The sequence below is a fragment of the Acomys minous genome (genome assembly GCF_964271855.1).
Source record: "Acomys minous genome assembly, chromosome: 5".
Classification (NCBI taxonomy): domain Eukaryota; kingdom Metazoa; phylum Chordata; class Mammalia; order Rodentia; family Muridae; genus Acomys; species Acomys minous.
Window position 1 is genome coordinate 43,121,194 of NC_140494.1, and position 23,882 is coordinate 43,145,075.

General features: G+C 42.4%; 1 protein-coding gene across 1 annotated transcript in view; it reads right to left on the reverse strand.

Annotated features, from left to right (window-relative positions):
• Positions 1-12,934, reverse strand: part of DNAH5 (dynein axonemal heavy chain 5) — a 279,963-nt gene extending 267,029 nt beyond the window's left edge. The window contains exon 1 of the mRNA XM_084781257.1: positions 12,809-12,934. Within this exon, the coding sequence (XP_084637383.1) occupies positions 12,809-12,820 (12 nt within the window). The 5' untranslated portion in view covers positions 12,821-12,934. The remainder of the gene's footprint in view (positions 1-12,808) is intronic.
• Positions 12,935-23,882: the final 10,948 nt, after the last annotated feature.

Consider the following 23,882-nt stretch of genomic DNA (forward strand, 5'->3'; position numbering starts at 1 on the left):
TGTGTGTGTGTGTGTGTGTGTGTTTGTGTGTGTGGCCAGAGGTTGTATTTGGTGTCTTGTTCAATTGTTCAACTGATTTTTTTTATTGTTTGTTTGTTTGTTTTGTTTTGTTTTTTGAGACTAGGTTTCTCTATGTTATCTTGGCCGTCCTGGACTCGCTTTGTAGACCAGGCTGCCCTCGAACTCACAGCGATCCGCCTGCTGGGGTTAAAGGCGTGCACCACCATGCCAGGCTTCAACTAATTTTTTTGAGTCAGAGTTTCCTACTGAGTCTTTAAGTCATTCATTGGGCTTGGCTCCTGGCTAAGGGATCACTCAGCTCTGCCTACTCAGCACTGAGATTACAGCTGAGTCTCTATGCTTGATGCTAGGGTTTGAACTCGGTCCCTCATGTTTACGTTTCGCTAGACCTTACCTCTCAATAGTTCCACCACCCTAACACTGCCCCAGTACATGAACTTTTAGGGACCCATTCAAACCATAGCAGCGTGTTTACAATGCTATAGTTACATTATCAGGAATAGTCTGGGAGCTAAGAGATATCTCTGGGCTTAAGGACACATACTTCTCTGGCAGAATTGAGGAGTGCTGGCAAAAACACATCTGGAAATACATTTTTGTTAATCATCTAAATATACCCCACAACCCCAAAATGGAGTGTTCTTTCTGTGGCTGGACCTGAAAGATCTGTGATCACTATCACTGGGAGGGCAATGAAGGGAAAGCCAACATGAGCAGAGGCAGTGTGGTTGGCATGCCTTGAGTCTTGGTCCTTTAGGGATTCCCCAAGAGAATATCTTATATTGGGCAGTGTTAGAAATGTTAAAAGTGAGCTGGGCACTGATGGTGAATGCCTTTAATCCCTGCACTTGGGAGACAGAGGCAGGCAGGTCTATGAGTTCAAGGCCACTCTGTCTACAGAGTGAGTTCGGAACAGCCAAGGTTACACAGAGAAACCCTATCTCCAAAAAAAAAAAAAAGAAAGAAAGAAAGAAAGAAAGAGAAAAAGAAGAAGAAGAAAGAAAAAGAAAAGAAAAGAAGTAAAGAAAAGAAAAAAAGAAATGTAAGAAATGTTAGAAATGTATTTCCTAGTCCTAGTGGGCTTAGCATCCAACCTCCAGGTAGCTTCTGAGTCTGGTAAGCCCTTGCTTTGCTCTGTAAATGCACCTGTGAAATAGCAGGAAGGACTGTTGTCTTCAATTTTCAAAATAATTCCTAACACATTTAACACAAAGGGGAAACTATTGCTAAGAAGCTCATGAATTATACTATTTTGGTGAATTTATTCCCTCCAAAAATATATTGAATTCCTAAAGCCCAGGACTTCAGGTTATTGTATTTGGAAAACAGGTCTTGCTAACTAACTAACTAAATTATGATCAAGTTATCAGGATGGGCTCAAATCCAATAAAACTACTGTCATACAATGGGAATATGTAAACAGACACAGAGAGAGATTAAGATGAGAAGATACAAGCAAAGAAGACAGTCATGTCACTGGAATAATGCAGCAACCTTTCTAGAAACACCTGCAGCCACCAGGACAAAAAGAATGGTGTACAACGAGCCTTCATATAGGGCCACCAGAATCAAGAGCAAGCTTCTAGAAAAAGTATGGTTCTTGCTAACAGCTTAGTTTCTGACTTCTCAGGATTTTGAAAGAACAGACTTCTGTTAATCAAAGGTACCCAGTTCATAGGAAGTTCTTATTGTGGCTTTAGAAAACTAACAGCAATGCCTTTTCCTAATCAGTTAACCTTTGAAGATACTGTGTAGCTCAATGCGATGGCATCAGTGTGGTAAAATCAGAAGGAACTGACTACTAAGTGTAGCGTGTAAAGCAGGCGTCCCTCCCACTTGGCCCTTCAGAGACATCTGACCATTTCAAAAGCAACAGCAAGCAATGACCCGACGGCCACATCTACATACTGAGGTGAGCTTTAATTTCTTTGTCCATCAATGCAGTGCTGAAGAAAAAAACCAGTCAGCTAGAAAAGCAATCTATTGAGAAAGGAAATTTCAGATGCTCACTTTTGGTGGATGTGTAGATTTGTCTTCTAACATGTATGGTCTTTAAAATATCACCATGGTTTATAGTTTTCCAGGCTAATGTATTTTTATGTTTATAAAGTTAAAAATTAAACAAATGGGCATACTTTAAAGCTGAAAAACAACATCAGTTTGACTGTATTTAGTGACTTTGAAGAGGTAAAGAGATCAACCAAACTCATTTGGTTTACCTAGCGAAAAATTATTCGTTTAATTATTAGCCTTTTGTAAACCACACTTATCATCAAGATATTATCCCTATAAACAAGCTTATATTAGCAAATGTTTTCTATTTAGAGATTTAAGCATTCATTTTTATATGGTGAATAAGACTTGCTCAATACCACTAAAATATATGGTGTTGAACAACCAGAAGAGTTCAAATTTACTTTTCTTTTAAAAAGCTGTTTTAAGGGAATGGGAGGAACAATTGTCCCCATAACAAACAGTGTACTTGAGTATGGCAGAAGCCGCTCCCTGATGCAGTTGCTTGCTCACTTTCCTGAATTCTAACTCCATCTACAGCACTCTTTTTCTGTTTTCTATTTCCCTGGCCACTATCTTTTTTTTTTTAATTTTTTAATTTTATTAATTTATTCATATTACAACTCAATTGTTATCCCATCACTTGTATCCTCCCATCCTTCCCTCCCTCCGGCTTTCCTCCTTTTCCTCTCCCCTAGGTCTATGACTGAGGGGGACCCCCTCCCCCACTATAGGTCACAGCCTATCAAGTCTCATTTTGGTAGCCTGCTTATTCTTCCTTTGAGTGCCACCAGGCCTCCCCACCAAGGGGAAGTGGTCAAATATGGAGCACCAGAGTTCATGTCAGAGTCAGTCCCCACTCTCCACATAACTGTGGAGAATGTCCTGTCCATTGGGTAGATCAGAGTAGGGGTTCAATGTTTACTACTTGTATTGTCCTTGGTTAGTGCAATAGTTTAAACAGACGCCCCTGGGCCCCAATCCACCCATCACAATATTCTTCTTGTAGGTTTCTAGGATTCTCTGGGTTCTTCTCTGTCCCCATCTCCTATATTTCTCTTACCTAGGGTCTCTGGAGGATGTCCTCACATCTATCCCAATCTCCTGGTAAGTGAAGACTTTCGTGGGCTAGTGCCCAATTATAAGTGAGTATACACCATGTGAGTCTTTCTGCTTATGGGTTAACTCAATCAGTATGATCATTTCTAGTCCCATCCATTTGTCCACAAATTTCAGGATTTCCTTGTTTTTAATAACTGAGTAGTATTCCATAGTGTAAATGTACCACAGTTTCTTTATCCATCCTTCTACTGAGGGACATTTAGGCTGTTTCCATGTTCTGGCTATTATGAATAAGGCTGCTATGAACATGGTTGAGCATATATCCCTGTTGTGTGGTGGAGCATTTTCTGGGTATATTCCAAGGAGTGGAATAGCGGAAGCCCTATTCCCAGTTTTCTGAGACCTGGCCACTATCTTAAGTCTGCCCTGACACACTGGGCATTCTCGTCGCTCTTCCACAACACTGTCTCCACCTCCTAAATGCAGCTTCTCTCATCTGAGCCTGCCAACCCTAAAGGTTTTCCTCTTCCTCTTACCCAACCCCCTCCTCCAGCAGCTGTCAACATTCACTGCTTCCTACTCTGTTGTGGTTTTTTTTTCTCTCCTAAATGACAATTAAATTATCTTCAGGTTTCAAAAATGCCCTTTTATTATTTGTCTAACTTATTCTACCATCCATTTCTTAATGTAATCCTTCAAAATGCATGAACTTTCTAAAAATAAAAGTGACCAATAAATTTATACTTCTGCAAAAGGGAAACGCCATGCGAATCAAAGAGCAAGGGCTACTGAGTTGTGTTTAGAATACAGCTGCTTTAAATCATAAAACATATGTCAGGCATGATGGCACAAATCTATATTCCTAGTGCTCTGGAGACAGAGACAGGAGGGTCACTGAGATAAGGCTAGCCTGGGCTACATAGTGAGATACTATCTCAAAAAAAAAAAAAGAACATAAAAAATAAAGAGTACACACACACACACACCACACCACACCACACCACACCACACCACACCACACCAACCACCTGTATACCCAACACTTCCAAGGTAGAGGCAGAGTATTCAGGAGTTCAAAGTCATCCTCGGCTACATGATAAGTTCAAGACTAGCCTGGGCTACATGTGATCCTGTCTCAAGAGAGAGAGGGTGAACAAATGTGATAGTAACTAAAAAGTAAGCAATGAATGTCTTGTTTGATTTTTTTTTTTCTTCTATGTTTGTCTCTGTATGGGTATGGATGTGTATGTAAACATTCCCGTAGGCATCTGAAGAGCATCTCAGATCTCTCAGGGTTGCATTTCAAGGTGGTATGCACTGCCCTGCACGGGTGCTAGAAACGGAACTCTGGTCTTGTAGGAGCATCAAGCGTTCTTAACTACTGAGCTGTCACTCCAGCCCCTAGATGTCTGTTTTGCTAAAGACGATCAATTTAAAAATAAAAGTTGCAGCTGGCGTAGCACCTGGGTGCTTCCAAACATCGAGGTTTACTTTGCTGACTGACATTTCCACAGCCTTCTAACAGCAACCCAATACAGGAGCACACTCCCCGCCCCCCCCCTTTTCCTTTTTGTCTTAATTGCAGTGTGTTAGTCTAGTTCCACAAATTGCTTCTTTTAATCCAAAGATTATACATGTAAAGGAAATAGCAGGATTATGCATGAAAGTCTAAAGCCTTGCTCTGTGTAATCATAAATTTCCCTCACCAAAAAAAAAAAAAAAAGTGGGTGGTGGCGGTGGTCAGAATTTCACTCCTTATTGTTTGGTATAGAGCAAATTATTGACTTGAATAATTGGAGTGCCCCTTTGATGTGAAGAAGAACACTCTGGTGGGTGTGATGGTTTGAATAAAAATGGCGCCAATAGACCCATAGGGAGTGGCACTACTAAGAAATGTGGCCTTGTGGGAACAGGTGTGGTTTTGTTGAAGGAGGTGTGTCATGCGAGCTTTGAAGTCTCAAATGCTCAAGCCAGGTCTAATGTGACATTTACCTCCTGATGCCTGCTGATCTGAATGGAGAGTTCTCAGCACCTTCTCCAGCACCATGCTGGCCTGTACACTGCCATGCTTCCTGACACCACAATAGTATAGTAAACCTCTGAACTGCAAGTCAGCCCCAACTAAACGTTTCCTTTATAAGAGTTCCCTTGGCAATGGCGTCTCTTCACAGCAATAGAAACTCTAAGACAGTGGGTGAGGCCTACTATCAAGTAAAAGCTCACCCGGGAGATGGCCATTAGCCCTGGTCACAAAGACAAAACCACCCTCCCTGTTCCCATTCTTGTTCCATGACTTTGGGGTCACAAAGACCCCCAAAACTCATGTCATCTCACATATGCCTCGCAAGGAGAGGGAGTGTGGTGTTTGAATAAGTATGACCCCCATAGGCTCTTATGTTTGTATGCTTAGTCCCAACTGATGACCTGTTTAACAAGGGTTCGGAGGTGTGACCTTGTTGGAGGTGTGTTGTTGCGAGCGGGCTTGGAGATTTCAAGGATACAAGCCGGCTCCCCCCACCCCCACCCCCACCCCCACCCCCACCAGTCCTTCCTCTGTTTTCGGTAGATCTGCATGTAAACCTCTCAGCTTCTCCTCCAGCTTCGGCTTGCCTGCTTCCCACCATGATGACAAACGGTAGCCGATGCTGTAAGCAAGGCGTCAATTAAATGCTTTCTTTTATACCATGGGGTCTCTCCACGTCAGCAGAACACTGACTGCTGCAGGGAAACTGCCGCTGCTTTGACCAGTAGGGTAGACCGGAAGTCACTTCCACAGCCGGGTCACAAAAAGTGACTCAGCCTCCTCCACCTTACTCTGCAGACCGTTCCTTGTAGCTTTTAGCCACCTTCAGAGCTGCCCCTGCCTGTGGCCACCCTCCTGTAAGGAGCCCAGAGCACCCTCCCCTACAAAGACACTATCGAAAGCTATGTAAATGGTGGCAAGCGCCAGCTGCTGGGCTAGGCCCAGATACCCTAGCCTCCAGGAGCAACATGGTAGCCTTCCCAAGCCAGAGTCCTCCAGCTGGCATGCAGGAAAGGGAGGCAACAACACGACCTCTAACTTTAAGTCACTAATTTCGTGTTTGAACGACAACCGGAACCCTGTCCAGGTTTCCTGAACGTGAGTTGCTTTTATTTGAAGTAAATACTCTATTTGTTGCGGGGGGGTGGGGGGGGTGGGGGGGGAAGAGGAGTGGACAGCAGTTTGGCTTCAGTAAGTTTATCAACATGGCATTTTTCATCTCTTCTCCTACCAAAAGAGGTGCCTTGGGCTCTGTAATATATAAGCTAATCTTCCAATAGCTCTGAAGGGCCTTGTGCATGCTAGGCAGGCCTCTCCCTTAGAGCTGGAACTCCTGCCCAGAATTACCCCTAATATGTCTGCCTTAAGCGTCTGTTTAAATGTCTGCTATGGTTGAAATAGGACTATCAGGTCAAGGTCAGGGCTAGCGGTCCTCGCCCAGCCATCCTTATCTGAAAACAGAAGAACCCAGGACCCTGAGGAGCACCAGGCCACATGCAAGACAAAGGCGGAGACCAGCGACCGCCACCTTTCTCTGCTGAGCTATGAGCAAGCTAATTTAAGGCGTTTATTGCAAAGTACAGAAAGGGCAGAGGGGAGAGAGAGGAGAGAGTGATAAACCACAGAGCTATTCTGAGATGCAAGCAGCACACAGGCAGCCCTGCCCTGGGGGGCTCTTTATCGCCAAATAACAGCAGTTTGGCTTCAGTAAGTTTATCAACATGGCATTTTTCATCCCTTTTCCTACCAAAAGAGGTGCCTTGAGCTATGTCATATATAAGCTAATCTTCCCATAGTCCTGAAGGCCTGCTGCGCAAGAGCAAGGTGTCTGCAGGGCGGTTTGTTTGAGGCCTCTCCCCGGGCTTACAGATGGATCTCTTCATACTAGGAACTTATGTGTATGTCCATGTTCTAGTCATTTCTTCTTGTAAAGGACAGCAACCGGATAGGATTGGGGACTACAATCAGGGTCTCCTTTGATCGCTTTTAAAAAGACACTATGTGCAAATACAGTACTATCTTGGGGTACGGGGCACACGGAGGTGGGATTGGGAAATTAGACACCAGTCTGTGAATGTGAGGAGTGAGTAGGCCTGTAACACACTGTGAGGAACTGAGCTGCAGTCTCATCAGAACCTACCTTGTTAGCTACAGTACTGATGGCCTTTGTTCTAAGTAGCAGCCACTGTTCACTGTAGGAACTGGCATCTCTCCCTCCTTCCCTCTCATGGATGTTCTTCAAAGCCATGTGTGACCTTTAGCCACTGCCGAAGTGTCGCCTGCTGCCTCCAAAGGGCCCTGAGCTTGTCTCTGCTGGGCCTCAGCTGCTCATGGGGACATGCATCCCGTCTGGACTGCTCTGGCCTCTACCTCTTTCTGATCCACTGCTCGCTACAGGAATGTGGCCCCTGGCCTCCCAGATGTCCTCACCACTGTCTGCGTAGCACACGGAGGCCACTATCTGTTCTTTGATGATCTCTAGCCCCTGTGCAAACCGCTGGCTTGGCCCTTTTGGAGAAGTTTATCTGTCAGCAGTGGTTCCTTTCTCAGACGTAAGTCAATGCAGTCAGTGGAACACGCTACGGTTTCAACGCATGCCAGTCCAGAACAGCATGCTCAGAAATGACCCACTAAGCTCACAGATTTCCAGGAGGAAGATTTTCACATTCTGTTCCACTGTCCAAACATCCAGGACCACATCCTGTGGTAGATGCCATCAGAAGACTCAGCTGTGTCCCATAGACTCACCCCGCTGGCCTCACCTGGAAGAGGCTTCAAAATAGCTGACCCTTCACTTGTCAGGGAAGAAAATGCTGGGCTGTGTGAATTTAGCCATAAGGCTGTTAACCAGAGGTTAACCAGTTAACCTCGGCCTTTCCCTACTAAGCCAATATAGAGTACTGATTCTGGACAGATGCCTTACCGGGGCTTAACAAGTGCCACACCACTCCACACCCCATCTCCCAGAGACCGGCCACCTGTCTCACTGCAAGTAAGTCATAAACAGCAAGTAGAGGCCAAAACTGCCTCCTATTTATTCAGAAAGAAAATGATAGAGAGTATCATTAACTACATAGTATCTGAAGAGCCTCAGAGTCACAGAGGGAAATTTAAGAAAAGGGTTTGCAACAACATGTGTGGCTGCAGACACGACTCGATGAGGAAAGTGCTGGCTGTACAAACTAGGGACAGAATTCAGACACACACACACACACACACACACACACACACACACACACACACCAGTGCCCATGTAAAACTTGAGTGCATAGGCTGACACCTACAAACCCAACCCCAGCAGCAGCATATACATGAAAAGCAAATCAGAGAGAGAAAACTGTCTATGGCGCACGCACACACACGCACGCACATGCGTGCGCGCGCACACACGTATTGGCACATGCCAATACATGTGCATCCAAAGTAAACCTGCACACACAGAGAAAACACTTGCTGTGTATGAAGGAAGAGAAAGAGAACAGAGAGACAAAGGAATGAAGGAGGAAAGAGAACGGAAAAGGGGAAAATTAAGATGACAAAGCAGAAGATGAAGAAAAGGAGAACAGAGTGAAGAAAAAGAGGGGTAAGGAAGGGGGTAGACAAGAAGAGAAAGGGAGAAAGGAATGGAGAAAGTAATAGAGCAGAATGGAGGGAGTGTGGAGAGAGGAAAAGAAAACGAAGGAGAGAAGCACTTCTCCCAGAATGAGCCTGCAGCACTTTAAACACAGTCAGCACTTAACAAGTGTTTACAAAATTGGACAGAACTGCTCACGTGTAGTTAATACCTTCCCTTTTCTAGCCTCACTTTCTAAGTATTTTCTCCAGAGGAAAGTGAAAGCAAAAGAAAACTGTGAGTTCAGCCTCCTCCAGGCCCTTCACAGCACAGGTGGGACATGGCAAGAGCCGGGCCTGCCCTGGCTGGAACAGACAAAAGGAGTCTGGTTTCCCTGGAGGTGAAGCAACCCTCGAGCTAAAAATATCCTTGGCAGATGATTTACTCACAAGCTCAGCCCCTGGTTTTTCTTCCCAAACAAAGTAACCTAGAGCTGTTTCCACTCTTTTCTGCCTGTTTGTTGAAGGCCACAAGACAGAAAGCCAAATACAAACCACATAGTGGTATAAATAAACTCCCGCTTGCATGGCCCTGAGCCAGGAAAGAGCTAAGCATGACAAAACGGGAAAATGTAACAGGTGAGCTTCCGCCTGGCGTCTTGTAAGCAGCCAAGAAGATGTGGTTCCTCGAAATGGCCATGCTTGCAGGATCTTCTCGCTGATACTGACACTGGCTTCAAGGAGTCCATTACCCAGACATCAGGGGATGAGGAGGTCTGCACTCCCCGGGGAAGGTTAAGTTCTATGAGATCAGTTTGCAGGAACATGACCCCGTATTGCATTGTATTTTGCTGCAGTGTCTTTTACCACAGAAACACACCTTTGCAGTATTGATGATTCTCCAGGGCTGCCATAACCCTGTCCCTGTCAACCTTGACTTAGGGGCCTTGCTAACACTGAGTAGCACTGAGGGAATGAGGTTGTGTGGATGGCAAAACTGAGCTCTGCATTTGCTTCACTTTTGGTGTTCTTCACACTGACCTGGAAATATTTCCCACCTCCTGTCTACAATTTATATAAACTAGGAGCTACTTGCTTAGCTGAGGAGACAAAGAGTTGTAGAGAGTATTTCCAAAGATGGGACCAATGCACACAAAGTATTTACCAAAGGACACTTGCATAGTGTGTAAATTTCTGGAAGAAGTATTCTATTTCTTGCTTGTTTTTGTTTTTCAAGACATTGATTCTTGATGTAGCCCAAGCTGGCAGAAAACTTAAGCCCTTTTGGCCTCAGTGCCTAAGTAATGAGATTACAGATGTTTCTCTTCAGTCTAGAAACATTATTGGTATATATGGCCAGTCTAGAAACATTATTCTCTGTACCTTTTCTAGATACAAAACTGTATAAACATGAATTTATGACAGAAAAAAAAACAAACAAGTTTTCTTACATAGCCTTGGCTGTTCTTGGAACTCACTATGTAGGCCAGGGTAGCCTCAAACTCACAGAGATCCACCTATCTCTGCCTCCTAATTACAGGGAATGAAGGCATAAGCAACTTCACCTGGAAATTACAGGAAATTCTTAAATAAAGAAAAAAACTAAAATTCTGCTTAATTTCACCAGCCAGAGATGGTATCAGTCGTTTGCTCTATGCTTTTAACTTTGTCCTCTATGCCTATTCGTGGAAATGTGTTCCCTTAGTGACCTGGTTTTTTCACTCTTTAATTTACAAGGATTTTTTATTACATTTACTTATTTGTTTGTTTGTTGTGTGCATGCATGCCACAGTGCACATGTGGATGTCAGAGGAGATCCTGCAGGAATTAGTTCTTTTCTTCCGCCATGCGCATCCCCGAAGGTTGAATTCGGCTCTTCAGGCACAGGCGCAAGTGACTTCACCCACAGAGCCTTCCTACCAGCCCATAAATGTGATTTTCAACAACATTTGGGGAGCTGAAGGCTTTGCAAATTCGGTAGATTTTTTTTTTAAGGCATGTATCAAATTAACTCTTTTGGTGTCCTGTTGAAGTTCAACAAAAAACATTGGCAGTGCATGGGGGTTCTTGTCTCGAGGTTGAGGCAGGAAAAGAGTCTCCAGCCAGACTGGGGTATATAGTACGACAAAACCTCCAAAGAACAAAAGCAGAGGCAACAAAACCCACTTTAAATCCTCCAACTTCAACAGATCCACACCGAGAGAAAATTAGAGGCAAAGAATGCAGCAGTGAAAATGTAAAGCAAGCAGTTCACAGGTGCATAAGAGCTCAGCATGATGCTATCAGGTGCTCTACACAGCCTTGCAAGATAAAACTTGGGAAGCATATGCGATCTCATGGCATGCAGATTTAAGTTAACAGTCACTTGTTTTTTCTAGTATTCACATCATTGATTGCTTCAGGCAAGGTCTCTATTTCCTTTGACAGACAATGAAAATTGAAGGGTCAATGAGAATACGAAACTGAACCAAGTATTCACTCTTGCTGAAACAGACTTATTAGAAACATGAGGTATTTATGACATATGCAAATTACATAAAAACAAGAATATTAGTGTGTCTCCCACAATGTGACGCTCGGGGGAGGGGGGTTGGGGGGATTGGGGGGAAACAGCAGCTTTTAAGCAGGGTAAATATTTACAGAGAAATCCTGCATGAAAGTGTTGACTGGGTGGAATGGGGGAGGGACTGGGAGAGTTGTCAAAGGAAAGATACAAAGTTTCAGTAAGACCTTAAAAGTAGTAAGGTTAAGACATCTATTCTGCAAGATAGTGACTAGAGTTTGGAACAATGTACTCTATTCAGGAATAGAGTACTTTATTCTTAATAAAGATACTCAGATGAGAAAGTGTATCCTTTAATTAGCTTTATTTAGCCACTCAACATCAGTTTCTATCACAATATTTTTCTCTTAGGCTGGGGCTGTAGCTCAGTGGTACTTACCTTGCTTGTACACCTGGTAAATATGAACAATTTTGTCAACTAAAATAGAGCAAGCTTTGTTGTTGTTGTTGTTGTTGTTGTTTTTCAAAACAGAGTTTCTCTGTGTTTAACCCTAACTGCCCTGGAACTCACTCTGTAGAACAGGCTGGCCTGAGTCTCACAAAGATCCACCTGCCTCTGCCTCTCAAGTACCGGGATTACAGGTGTGCACCCCCACCGCCTGGCTCAAGAGAAGAAAATGCCAAAGTAGATGAACTTAGATATACACTGTTCTTCGTGTTCATGATGTAGGTGTACACATTTATCAGACCATAACAGACTGCATATTTTATTGATTAACATGGATTTTTATAATAATGTAGCTGTATATGGTGTGATTAAATGAAATAATAATATAAATACATACATATACAATCTTGCTTGAAGACTAATACAATTTACCTAGATTCTTTTATCACTCTGAAATGGTCACTGAAATAAAATAAGACTAGGGTGTGGTTCACTGGTAGAGTTCTTGCCTGCCTGCATTCACAGAGCCGTAAGTTGGAACCCTAGCCACAAAGAAAAACAAACAGCCTGAAACTTAAAAGGGGTAAAAATCAAATGAAAAGAAAACTGGCTTACTTGCACTTCCTGCCCTCGGTATCTTGCCTGCTGTGTAAAGGATAGGAAACCACCCAGTAGGGTTTTTATGCTTAACCCAACTTAATTCCAACCCTAACCCTAACCCTACTCTAGCCCTACCCTCTCTGCCTCTCCCTGTCTCCAAGGCAACTAAACATTTGCTTTTGTCCAAACACAAAAGAATAGTAAGAGCTGTTAACAGCTAACAAACTCGACACAAAAGCGCCACACCTGGATAGCTATGATGCTCCTTAAGAGAGCTGTGGGACAACAATGTGGCTTGACTCTAAGCTGCTGAGAGTAAGAAGGTTAAAGACGGGGTGATGATACTGGGAGGGGATGAAGTGATCCCTGAGCCCCCCCCCCCACGTTTACATTTAGTGCCCCAATAGTTGCCTGTGTTGCCTGGATGGGGGACAGCAACTTTTGCCATAAAAAGTTCATGAAAGAACTTTTAAGCCCGAAGATTGTCAGACGTCCCTTCGCCTCTACTGCCACCCACGAAGCTGGGAACCCTGGGTTGTCTGGGTACGGGAGCCACGCGCGCGCGCATACTAAGTGTGCACAATACCAGTTTGTCCATGACGCGGCGCTCCCGGGATTCTGTGCCGTGGCCACTACCTGGTGCAGGGACCCTGCTTCTGTGGTCTCCAGCCACAGTTTTCTTCTATAATGGCCTCAGACTGCCTGCTGTACGTTGGGCTGTTTGCTGCTCCCGGGGTTGCCATGACGACAAGCAATGCTCCTCCTGGACCAGCTCCCTCCTCCTGCCTCTGAAGGCAGAGCACATTCTGGGCTCCTACTCCAGGACACCAGCCTCCTCACTAGAGAGCAGAAGACAAAATCAGCCATTTCTTGACAGTCAGCCATCAGATTTCTCTTAAATCTCGCATTAACGTTATTTTCAGCGCCATCTATAGCAAAATCCAAGTATTTGGAATTTGTTTGAATGAGAAAATTTAAGAGTGTCTAGCTTTAGGAGAAAAGATGTTCAAGATATAATTGGAAGGTTCTAACACTAATGCACAGTTCCCCACAGCTTGGACTCATTCTTAACTTTCCATGCTTCCTGGTCATTCATTTTCATCACAATAGTTTACTTGGCTAAGATCTCAATGGAAATGTTTAAACTTGAGTTCTAATCTGTAGGTGACAAAGCTGATCCTACAAGCTGGCTCCCCTGGGTCAGAACTGCAGTAGTATGTGAGAATTCCAAGGAACTGTCTAAAGGAATTTAAATAGAAGTATTTTAAATGTGCCAGTACTCTCATCTGGGCCAGCACTGTTCAATATAAAGAGGACACGTTACATGTATGTGCTTGCATTTTCTAGAAGTAATAACTTCTAAAAGTAAAAAGTGAAATCAATTGTATGTTTCATTTAACTTAGTATATATATGTAAATAACACAATAAAATAATTCCTAAGGTAATTTTCACACTCTGTTACATTGAGTCCAGAACTCTGTTTCTTTCTTTCTTTCTTTCCTTCTTCATTTGTTTGTTTTTTTGTTTCTCAAGGCAGGGTTTCTCTCTGCAGCCTTGTGTTGTAGACCAGGCTGGCTTCTGCCTGCCTGAGTCCAGAACTCTGCTGTGTGTTTGTTACTTATAACACATCTTGGTTCCAGAGCCACAGTTCATATTGCTGGAATACCAAGTGAGTAGTTGATACTATCCTGGATAGGACCAATCTCCTAAGGCTATCGGATCTATGATGACCAACTCTAAGTTCTCCTGAGCAAACGAATACATTTTCCATAAATCCTGATTAACCTAATTCTCACCAGGTAGAAAAAGTCCTCAAGCATCATATACAACCTACAGAAGCAAACAAAAACCATTTAAAAAATGACATTTTAGGGACCAGTGAAGTTGCTGTAGTGTGTGTGTCCGTGTTTGTGTGTGTGTACAAATAACAGTAAATAATAATAACAACAACAACAACAACAACAACAACAACATCCCTACTATATGAATTTGTAGGCAATTTGTGCCTAAGAGGGTACCTTTGCTATGTAATGCCTTTCACATTCAGGCACAGAGGATGCTGACATGGGGTTAAAAGTCATTGAGTTTGTCCACAAGGGCCTATATGTCATTGTCCAGTCTCCATCAATACAATGTCATCAAAGTTAATATCCTACAATTGCCTTAGAAACATTTAAACCCAGTCATCTTTATTTGATTGATCTTCAAGACACGGTTTCTCTGTGTAGCTCTGGCTGCCCTGGAACTCACTCTGTAGACCAAGCTGGCCTTGAACTCAGAGATCTGCATGCCTCTGCCTCCCACAGTGGTGGTAAAGGTATGTGCCACCACTCCCAGACTTACCCAGTCACTTAGTGGACATGAAAACTGTTCCATGACAGAACATTACCATGGTCAGGCCTGAGAAAGAAAAGTGAAAAGTCACCTCTCCCCACATGATCACTGTCTGCTGACTTGCGTCATCTTAACATGCCTTCCAAGTCTGTCAGTTACCAGCATCTCTCCTCTCATAGAGAAGACTCAGAGAGAAGTGGCTTGCTCAAGGCTATACGAATATAAAAGAATGAGCATCAAGCCCTGACAACTTAGCTCAACTGCTACCCATCCTCTATTCTATATTGAAAGAAGATACAGGGAATCTGGGCATGTGGGGTAAGGGGTGGTGCAACAGCCCAAATCTAACTGACTCCAGAGAAAAAGCAGGGCCACAGCTGGGCTACTGCAGCCCTACAGTTCCCTGATTTGCATCATCTTGGTAAAATTGTGTAGTAGACATTATTGTCTTTTACGTTCCCTTCAAAAAACATTTGCTTGTGGTGGAGTGGCGTTGGCTGGGATCCCCAAGCTAGAGCAAACCTCTTTGGTTATGGACTAAGCCCCCAACCTTCATTAGTCATGCCTGACCCACATTAATATTTAACTGTTCACTCTCCTGGGAGCTGCCCTCTTAAGAACCATTGTCAGTGGCCGCCCATAGCTGCAAGGGAAGCTGGAAAGTGTTTACAGTTTCTGTCTCTGCAGTAGAAGGTGGGCTAGGGGACATGGTCAAAGGTGAGGCACCAGAGTATGTGAGAAAGTAATATCCCACTCTCTACTCTACTGTGGAGAGTGTTCCGTCCATTGGCTAGATCTGGGTAGGGGTTTAAGGTTTACAGCCTGTATTGTCCTTGGCTGGTGCCTTAGGGTGGCACTCAGAGGAAGGACAGCAGGTTACCAAGAAGAGACTTGATACCCTATGAACATATACAGGGGGAGGTAATCCACCTCAGGAACAGTCATAGGGGAGGGGAATAAGGGGAAAATGGGAGGGAGGGAAGAATGGGAGGATACAAGGGATGGGATAACCATTGAGATGTAACAAGAATAAATTAATAAAGGAGAAAAAAATTAAAAAGAAGGTGGGCTAGAAGAAAAAAGCTGAAATGAAGTGAGTGAGCTCTACAGACGACAGAGGCTTCTGCCATTTCAAGGTTTTATAATGTAAACTTAACGATCTGTAAATTGCAGTTTTCTTCCTTGTTTGTAGATGCTTGTCAGCCCATAGTTTATGACAAGCAATGAATGTGTCACCTAAAAATCATGTAAGTAACTCAGTTAACAAAATTCTGTTGGGGGCTGGAGAGATGGCTCAGTGGTTAAGAGCACTGGCTGCTCTTTCATAGGACCTGGGTTTCAATTGCCAGAACCCACATGGCAGCTCACAACTGTCTGCAACTCCTGTTCCAGAGGATCTGACACCCTCACACAGACATATATGTAGTCAAAACATCAATGTACTAGTACATCCCTACTAGCAGACTGGTCAGGCAGTAAATCGTCTTGAGTCAATTTGTACATTTTGGAAGCTGCCAACCCGCATTGCTGGTTCACTCAGGAATTTAAGTTTTATTCCTTCTCAAGTCTCTGAGGGGCACTGAAGACAACACAGTATAGTGTTACAACCAAGTTTAGGTGGTTAGGGGATAAGATCATCTTAGATCAAGACAAGGAAATTATACTATTAGAGTTGAGATAGGACAGATACTGAATTTCATTCGGAAATCTAGACCCAACAAGACAAGGAAAGACACTTACTTCAAACGGGACGAATGCAGATGGCCAAGTCACTATGAATGTAACATGTATAGAACTCATTATTCTCATGATTGCCACATGGTTCTCCCTGCTGTATGTAGTTTGTTTTATACATGTGTTATAAAATAAATGTATTATAAAAATATTTTAATTATATTTGATGATAGTATCTATTAGTCTGCCTGTCTTTCTACCTATCTATTTTCTCTTTTCTTTCCATTACCCTCCCATTCTTTTGAAAAATAGAAAAACACTGCTACTATACAACTGTAGTGATGTCCCAAACTATATATATTCTGAAAATCAGTTTCACAGAATAATATATAATTTCTAAGCATCATAATCTGTTAAAACACAACACAAAAAGACCTGGTGTCCATCACTGTTCCAGTAAACAGTTACATGGCTCTTCGTGAGTGAGTCTTTGTTTTCATGTTCATAAATTGCTTATCTTTTTTATAAAAATGAAGTCATTGTCTAGGTCAGCTCTTCTCGGATCTGAAACGTTGTGACTCTTCGTAATTAGTCTTAGCGCCTATGACACAGTGTTCATGAAGCTGGTCTTTCTAATTTCAAAAGCTGATTTTTGCAAACTTAATTTATGTTGGCTTTTTAAAAAGTGGCACCAAGCAGGAATCTACTGCTGAAGGGTCCAGGGGGTTTGGGGGTAGGTGAATAGAATGCGGTTTACTTCAAAAATCCTTTAAGAAAAGAAATGGGCTGCTTTCTTAAAACAAGTAGTGCAGTTCCCCCGATGGTACTATGATTTACAGCCAGGATCATGGAAAACAAGAGCCAAGGAATTCCTGCATCCCTACTGAGCATCCTCCTCCATCCAGCCTACTGTCCTTCTTGAGTCAGCACTGCATCACTTACGCTGACCCTATCACTGGAAGGTAAAGTTTGAGTAGCTGAGCCAGCTGCTTCATTAAGCCTAACAGTTTTGCACGGAAGAAATTAATCTACTCTGTTATCCAGGAAGCCACCTTGACAGTCCGCTAGTATCCTGGGAATGTTCCCATCTTTCTAATGAGAGCAAAAGAAGCAGCTATCCCCCTTTCACGCCTTAGCTGGAATGTAGCCGTGATGTCTGAGGCATTTATCTTTTTTCACGAAGCACCATCTAAATCTTCTTTTACGTTTTAAGAATTCCCTACCAACTAAAGCCATCCGCCCCCTACAGAAATTAGAAGTACCCACTAGTTTCCCAGACACCCTCAAAGCTAGGGCAAGCAGACACGTCCGATTAGACACATCAACTGTGGACTTCAATCACGACTGCCTAAGCGTGAGCCGAACAAGGGCAATAGCAAGAGATGCACTGAAGTGAGCAGGAAAACATAAAGCACTGCAGGTAACTGAGAGTGCCGAGAGCTGGAGAAACGGTCTCCCTCAGGGACGCGTACACTACTCGGTTACCCCATACCAAATGGTCGGCCCTGGACACATACGTACAAATAACATTATTCAGACTATGCAAGTTATATTTAGGAATATTTACGCATTTATATATACTCATGTAGCAATGACAAGTAATGAAAAAAGAGGCCATGAATTTGAAATATAGAAAGGAAGATATATGGGCGGCAGGTGCCTAGAGGGAGGAAAGGGAGAAATTATATATTATAATCTCAAAAATAAAAGATTTTCTTGTTTTTTGTTTATTTGTTTTTATACTCTTTTTTTAATATTTATTATTATGTATACAGTGCTCCACCTGTGTGTACATCTGAGGGCATCAGATCACATTATAGATGGTTGGGAGCCATCATGTGGTTGCTGGGAATTGAACTCAGGACCTCTGGAAGAGCACTCAGTGCTCTTAACCTCTGAGCCATCTCTCCAGTTTGTTTTCTTTTATCTTTTTCTTTTCTTTTCTTTTCTTTTTATAAAGAGAAATTAGCAAAACCACAATACAAGAGGCAGCATATTCTGGCAGAGGTGGAGGTAGCAACGCTGACTGGCTTTGAGTTTCCAGGGGCCATTGTGGTGACAGAGGCCTCCTTATTTGTATACTCAGGAGCCAGCCAGAGTGGTAGCAATGCCTTTCTGGAGCCAGTTTCATAGCAGGATATCTCTATCCCTGGATGCAAATTTTCTAACTTTCTTTTTTTTTTCCAAAGATTTATTTATTATGTATACAGTGTTGTGTGCGCATGTACAGCTGCATGCCAGAAGAGGCACCAGATCTCATTATAGATGGTTGTGAGGCTCCATGTGGTTGTTGGGAATTGAACTCAGAACCATTAGAAGTTCAGCTCTTAACAAGTGCTCTTAACCTCTGAGCCATCTCTCCAGCCACCAGATTTTCTAACTTTCAAAGTCTATCTCCCTCAGCTAATATGAGCTTGTCATTTTGTTGCATTCTTTAGTCTCATTTTTGTTTTTGGGGGGTTTGTTTTTTGTTGTTGTTTTATTTTTGTTTGTTTTGTTTTGTTTTGCCTTTTTTGTTTCAATCATTGATGATCAGTCCCTGCTGTTTGCAATTAAGAGTCCTGATTGAGGATCAGTGAGTAGGCTTTGGAAGTATAGGGTGCTTGCTGCCAACCCTGAAGACCTGGGTTCAATCCTCAAGACCCACATGATAAAAGAACACTGACCCCCAAAGGTTTTCCTCTGATCCTCACATGTTCTGTGGCACACGTGCATGTGCAAACACACACACACACACACACACACACACACACACACACAAACACAAACATATCATCATCATCATTTTTAAATTTTTAAATACTTATTGATACTTCTATGTACAATTGATATTCCCACATCCTTCATGCCCTTTAACAATGCTAACCAAGGCTGTTGTGTGCATAATGTTCCCTAGAAAAGTTAGAAATACTAATAATACCACAAATTACAGAAGCGGCAGAAGAGAAATATAAATCAGCCTAGTAACATAAACCTCAGATTTCGGGGACAAGTTTGTTAAGAGTTGAGAGCTTCAAAGGGAGTTTCTTTGAGGGAAGGAAAGCATCCTTTGCTACTTTGTAGCATTGCTTAGCAGTAGCACATGTGTACAAACAGTCATGACTTATTAGAACAACACAGTGTACAGGATAAATATGCACAAGTATGTATATGTGGGAGTGCACTCATAGATGAAAACAATATAGATCCTATATAGGAAGAGATCTACTTCAAGGAACTGGCTTGTATGATTACAGGTGTTGGCACATTGGAGAGCAGTGGGGATACTGGAAATCCGGGCAGAATTTGAAGCTGATTCACAGGCAAAGTTTCTCCTCCTCTAGGAAATCTCGGCTTTGTTCTGAAGCCCCCTGTCAATTGTTCCTTGCTTATAGCTGTATGATAAAAAAAGTGAGCAGAGGGAACATATGTGTAAGATGCAGTATTTATATATATTCCCGACAAAAATATATTAAGATTAATTTTATTTTCAGTTGTGTGCATTCGTATGTGCCCACACATGGTGGCATAAGTGTAGCTGTATGCACATGAATTCAGGTGCCTGGGGAGGTCAGAAGCGTCAGGTGCCCTGGGGCTGGAGTAAGAGGGGGATGTGAGCCAGCAGACATGTATGGTTGGAATCAACGTCTGCTCCTCTGCACAAGGGCTAGAGCACCCTTAACTGATGAGCCATCTCTTAAGCCCCTAATAAAAATATTTTTATACTTAAAATGTGGACTTTACACCAAAACTAAAATCTTATTTCATAACAAGCTAAACGCACAAGGTGACCAGTCCTCCTCTGGCCAAAGGAAGCATTCCTTACTGCAGAAGGATTTAACTAAAGGGAAACCTGCTGAGAGGGCTCAGGCTGTGCCACCTTGCCGTGTATGTAGAGCCACAAATTACCAGAAATACTATTTCTGAGAAGGAGGAGGGTATTATCCGCAGAGGGAAGGGCGGGCGGTCGAGATTTAAAATGTCTACTGGAAAACTGAAAAAGGAATTTGGAGAGAGTGTGTCAGAGCATATGAGAGACAGCAAGGAGGAAAAGAGAGAGGAGAAGAGGGAGAGATTTATCTAAAGTTGTAATGTTTTAATAAAAATTATAGGGCTGGAGAGAGTAGGGCTGGATGAGTAGGCTGGAGAGATAATCAGTTGTTCTTCCGGAGGGAGGACTGGGGTTTAATTCCCAGTACCTACATGGCAGCTCAAAATTGTCTGTAATTCATACCCTCTCACAGACATACATGCAGGCACGTGAATGAAATAAATAAATAAATTATTTTAAAATTATTTTTAAAATTTTTAAAGCTGAATTTGTTATTAATATTTACTGTTTTATCAAGTGTTTTTTCCATCTAAATATAAACATTTATTATTCAAATAAGAAATGTTTAGTGATTTTATTTTACTTTGTGTGCCTGGTGTGTGTGTGTGTGTGTGTCTGTGTGTGTGTGTATGTGTGTGAGTGTGTACGCGCATTTTCATGTGGAAGACAGAGACAGATGGCAGTCTGTCTTCTTTGGTCGCTCTCCACCTTAGTTTTTGAGAAAAGGCCTCTCGTTGAACCTGGAGTTCACTGATTCAAGAAGGCTAACTAGCCACTGAGTTTCAGAAAACCTCCTCCTCGGTTCTCGAACTACAAACACACACCAGTAGCAGGTGGTGGTGTATATATCTAATCTCAGCACTTGGAGGCAGAGGCAGGTGGATCTCTGCCTTTGAGGCCAGCTTGGTTTACAGGAGTTCCAGGATAGCCAGGGCTACACAGAGAAACCCTGTCTCAAAAACAACAACGTCAAAAAGACACTATAAAACCAACCAGACACACAGACACACACACACACACACACACACACACACACACACACACACACACACACACCATTGCACCCAAATCTTTTACATGGCTGCTGGGGATACAAACTCAGGCTCTCATCCGTGTGCTATAGACTCTTTACCCACTGAGCCATCTCCTCCTAGCCTTGGGTTGGTTTTTTTTTGTTTTGGTTTGGTTTGGTTTTGGTTTGGTTTGGTTTTTGGTTTTTCTTTTTTCAATAAGGAATAAATGCATAAGTTTCTCCTCATTATATAAATTATCTTTACACTGTATACCTTAGTTTATGCCTTCAATGTTCAGTATCAGATTATCAAAAAAACCCGTCAAGTAATCTATCCACCAGCTGCTTGCTGGTTCTTAAATGACCTTGTTAATGAGTTTTGGAATTGGAATATTAAAACAATCTCGCAGCCAAATTGAGAAAAGCCTGTGTCAAAGTTTTATTTTGAATTCTCCGCAGGAGAAAAGACAGCCAATTCAAAGATGCTCCTTCCTTCTGTCAATGATATTTATAGAAAAGCAAAAATTGACAGCTTATTAAAAGAAAGAAAGAAAGAAAGAAAGAAAGAAAGAAAAACAAAGTTCTAAGTTTTAGGACTCGGAAAGAACAGTCATCATCCCTGCGCTTTGGAGTTGAGCAGGGCGGCTTGGCGGGACAGAGGGGTTGGTTCTCCTGGGATTGACCTTGTTAGCTAATGTACAACAGCGGGCCTTCTGTTCAGGAAAGGTGAAATGATTTCTGCCTGATGAAATAAGGAATTAAGAAACTTTACTGTCGTGGGAAACATCAACCAGCTTGAAACTAATACTGCATTACACCACTGATAAAAAATACTTGGAAAATCCTGTAATTCCTACCCTAGCTGAATCTTCATTAACTGTTAAAAGTCATTGGTGTGTTACTTCATGTTATAAAAGTATCATGTTTTCAAAAACTGTGCACTATTATGATCCAACATAAAGCACATCTAGAGGCCTTGAACTCCCCAGAGGCAGAAATCAGTTGAAAGGTAGTCAGGCACACACAAGTTCACAGAAAGATTTCCTAACCTTCTTCAAGTGTACCAGAATCCAAAAAGGAGTTAGGCATCCTATCTTCAGGGAACTTCTGTTCTGGCTCCCACAACAACAAGCACAAAGCTCAGCAGGATAGGATAGACTCACATGGTTACAGCCATGCAATTGTCTGCTAAGAGGCCAAACATATAAACTGGAAAAGATGACAGCCTCTTCATCAAATGATGCTGGAAAAATGACATACCCACATGTAAAAGAGTCAACCTTGGCCCCCATTGCCAACCATGAACAAACTCAACCAAAGGCTGCATGTAAGATCTAAAATTTAGAAGATAGCACAGGGGGAAAAAAACAGGACAAATACTTCAAGATATAGGCCTGTACAAGGACTTTCTGGGTGGGACCACAGTTCTCAGGAATAATGCTAACAACCACTGACAAACTGGACCTCATAAAATTAATAATGATGATGATGATGATTAATAATAATAATAATAATAATAATAATAATAATAATAATAATAATAATAATAATAAAGTTAAGCGACAGTCTATAGAATGGTGGCAAATCTTTGCTAGTGATATATTTAACTGAGGAGTAATAGCTAGAATATACAAAGAACTCAAAGTACAAAGCAAGAAATGAAACAACCAAACAAACAATAAATGAACAGATTGTTCTCACATGAGTGATCCGTGGAAGGTCAATAATCAGGTAAAGGTCAACAAAGAGATGTAAATGACAAGTACACTGAGATGCCATCTTGCCCTGGTCAGGATGGCAGTCCATCAGGAAAACAAAAGCTGCCGAGGATGCACAGGATGGCGCCCTTACCCAGTGCTGGTGAGAATTTTAGCTAATCCAGCTACAGTGGAAATTAGCACAGGGTGGAGGGGGGGGTCCTCAGAAGACTAAAAACACATCCACCTTGTGACCCAGTTATACCATACTTGAGTGTACTTGAATAAATAACTCTGAGCTAAGATGTCACAAAGGCACTTCCTGCCGATGTGTACTGCAGCAGCACTCACAGCTGCCGTTAATTTGTAGAGACAACCTGGTACCCAGCAACGGAAGAGGAGATAAGGAAAATGTGGTAGAGATAAAGAATGAAGTTGTTGAAAGAAAGGGATGATATCATTATATTATAACTTCAAAAATAAAAGGAAAAGAGAGCAAAGATATGTCACCTATAGGAGAAAAGACACAGCTGGAGACGACCATATTAACTCAATTCCAGAAAGACAGATAATCTTTCTCTCACTTGTAGTTCCTTGACTTTGTATAGACCCATAAACTCATGTGTGACATGAACTAAAAACAAACTTGTATTGAGGAACAAAAGGGACCAACTGGAGGGGCAAGGGAGTGTGCACAGTGCACAATATATGCTTTATGAGATGTACACCCACACACAGCATCACATACAATGAATACATGTGTTGGTTTTTTTTTTTAATGTTACAGACTTTGTTTGGGACAGTTTTCTTTCTCAGTTTCCATTTCAAATCTAGAAAATATGTATCACATGTACCACCACTTGACAGAAATAACCGTAGAAATACAGTCTATCATAGGATTAAACTGGGAAAGGAATATCAGGAAGAGAATATGCCAGTGAGTGACTAGAATTGGGCACTTAGGAAAATATCTCCTGCCAATAGAGAGGAGACTTTATCCACACTGTTCATAGTCTATATCCTCACTGCTAAAACCTCAAGCCAGAGAGCGGAAGTGAACTTCGAAGAGCCTTGTCTCTATCAAGAGGTTTTGATGAAAAGCAAAACCCACTCAGTCTGGACTATGGAAAA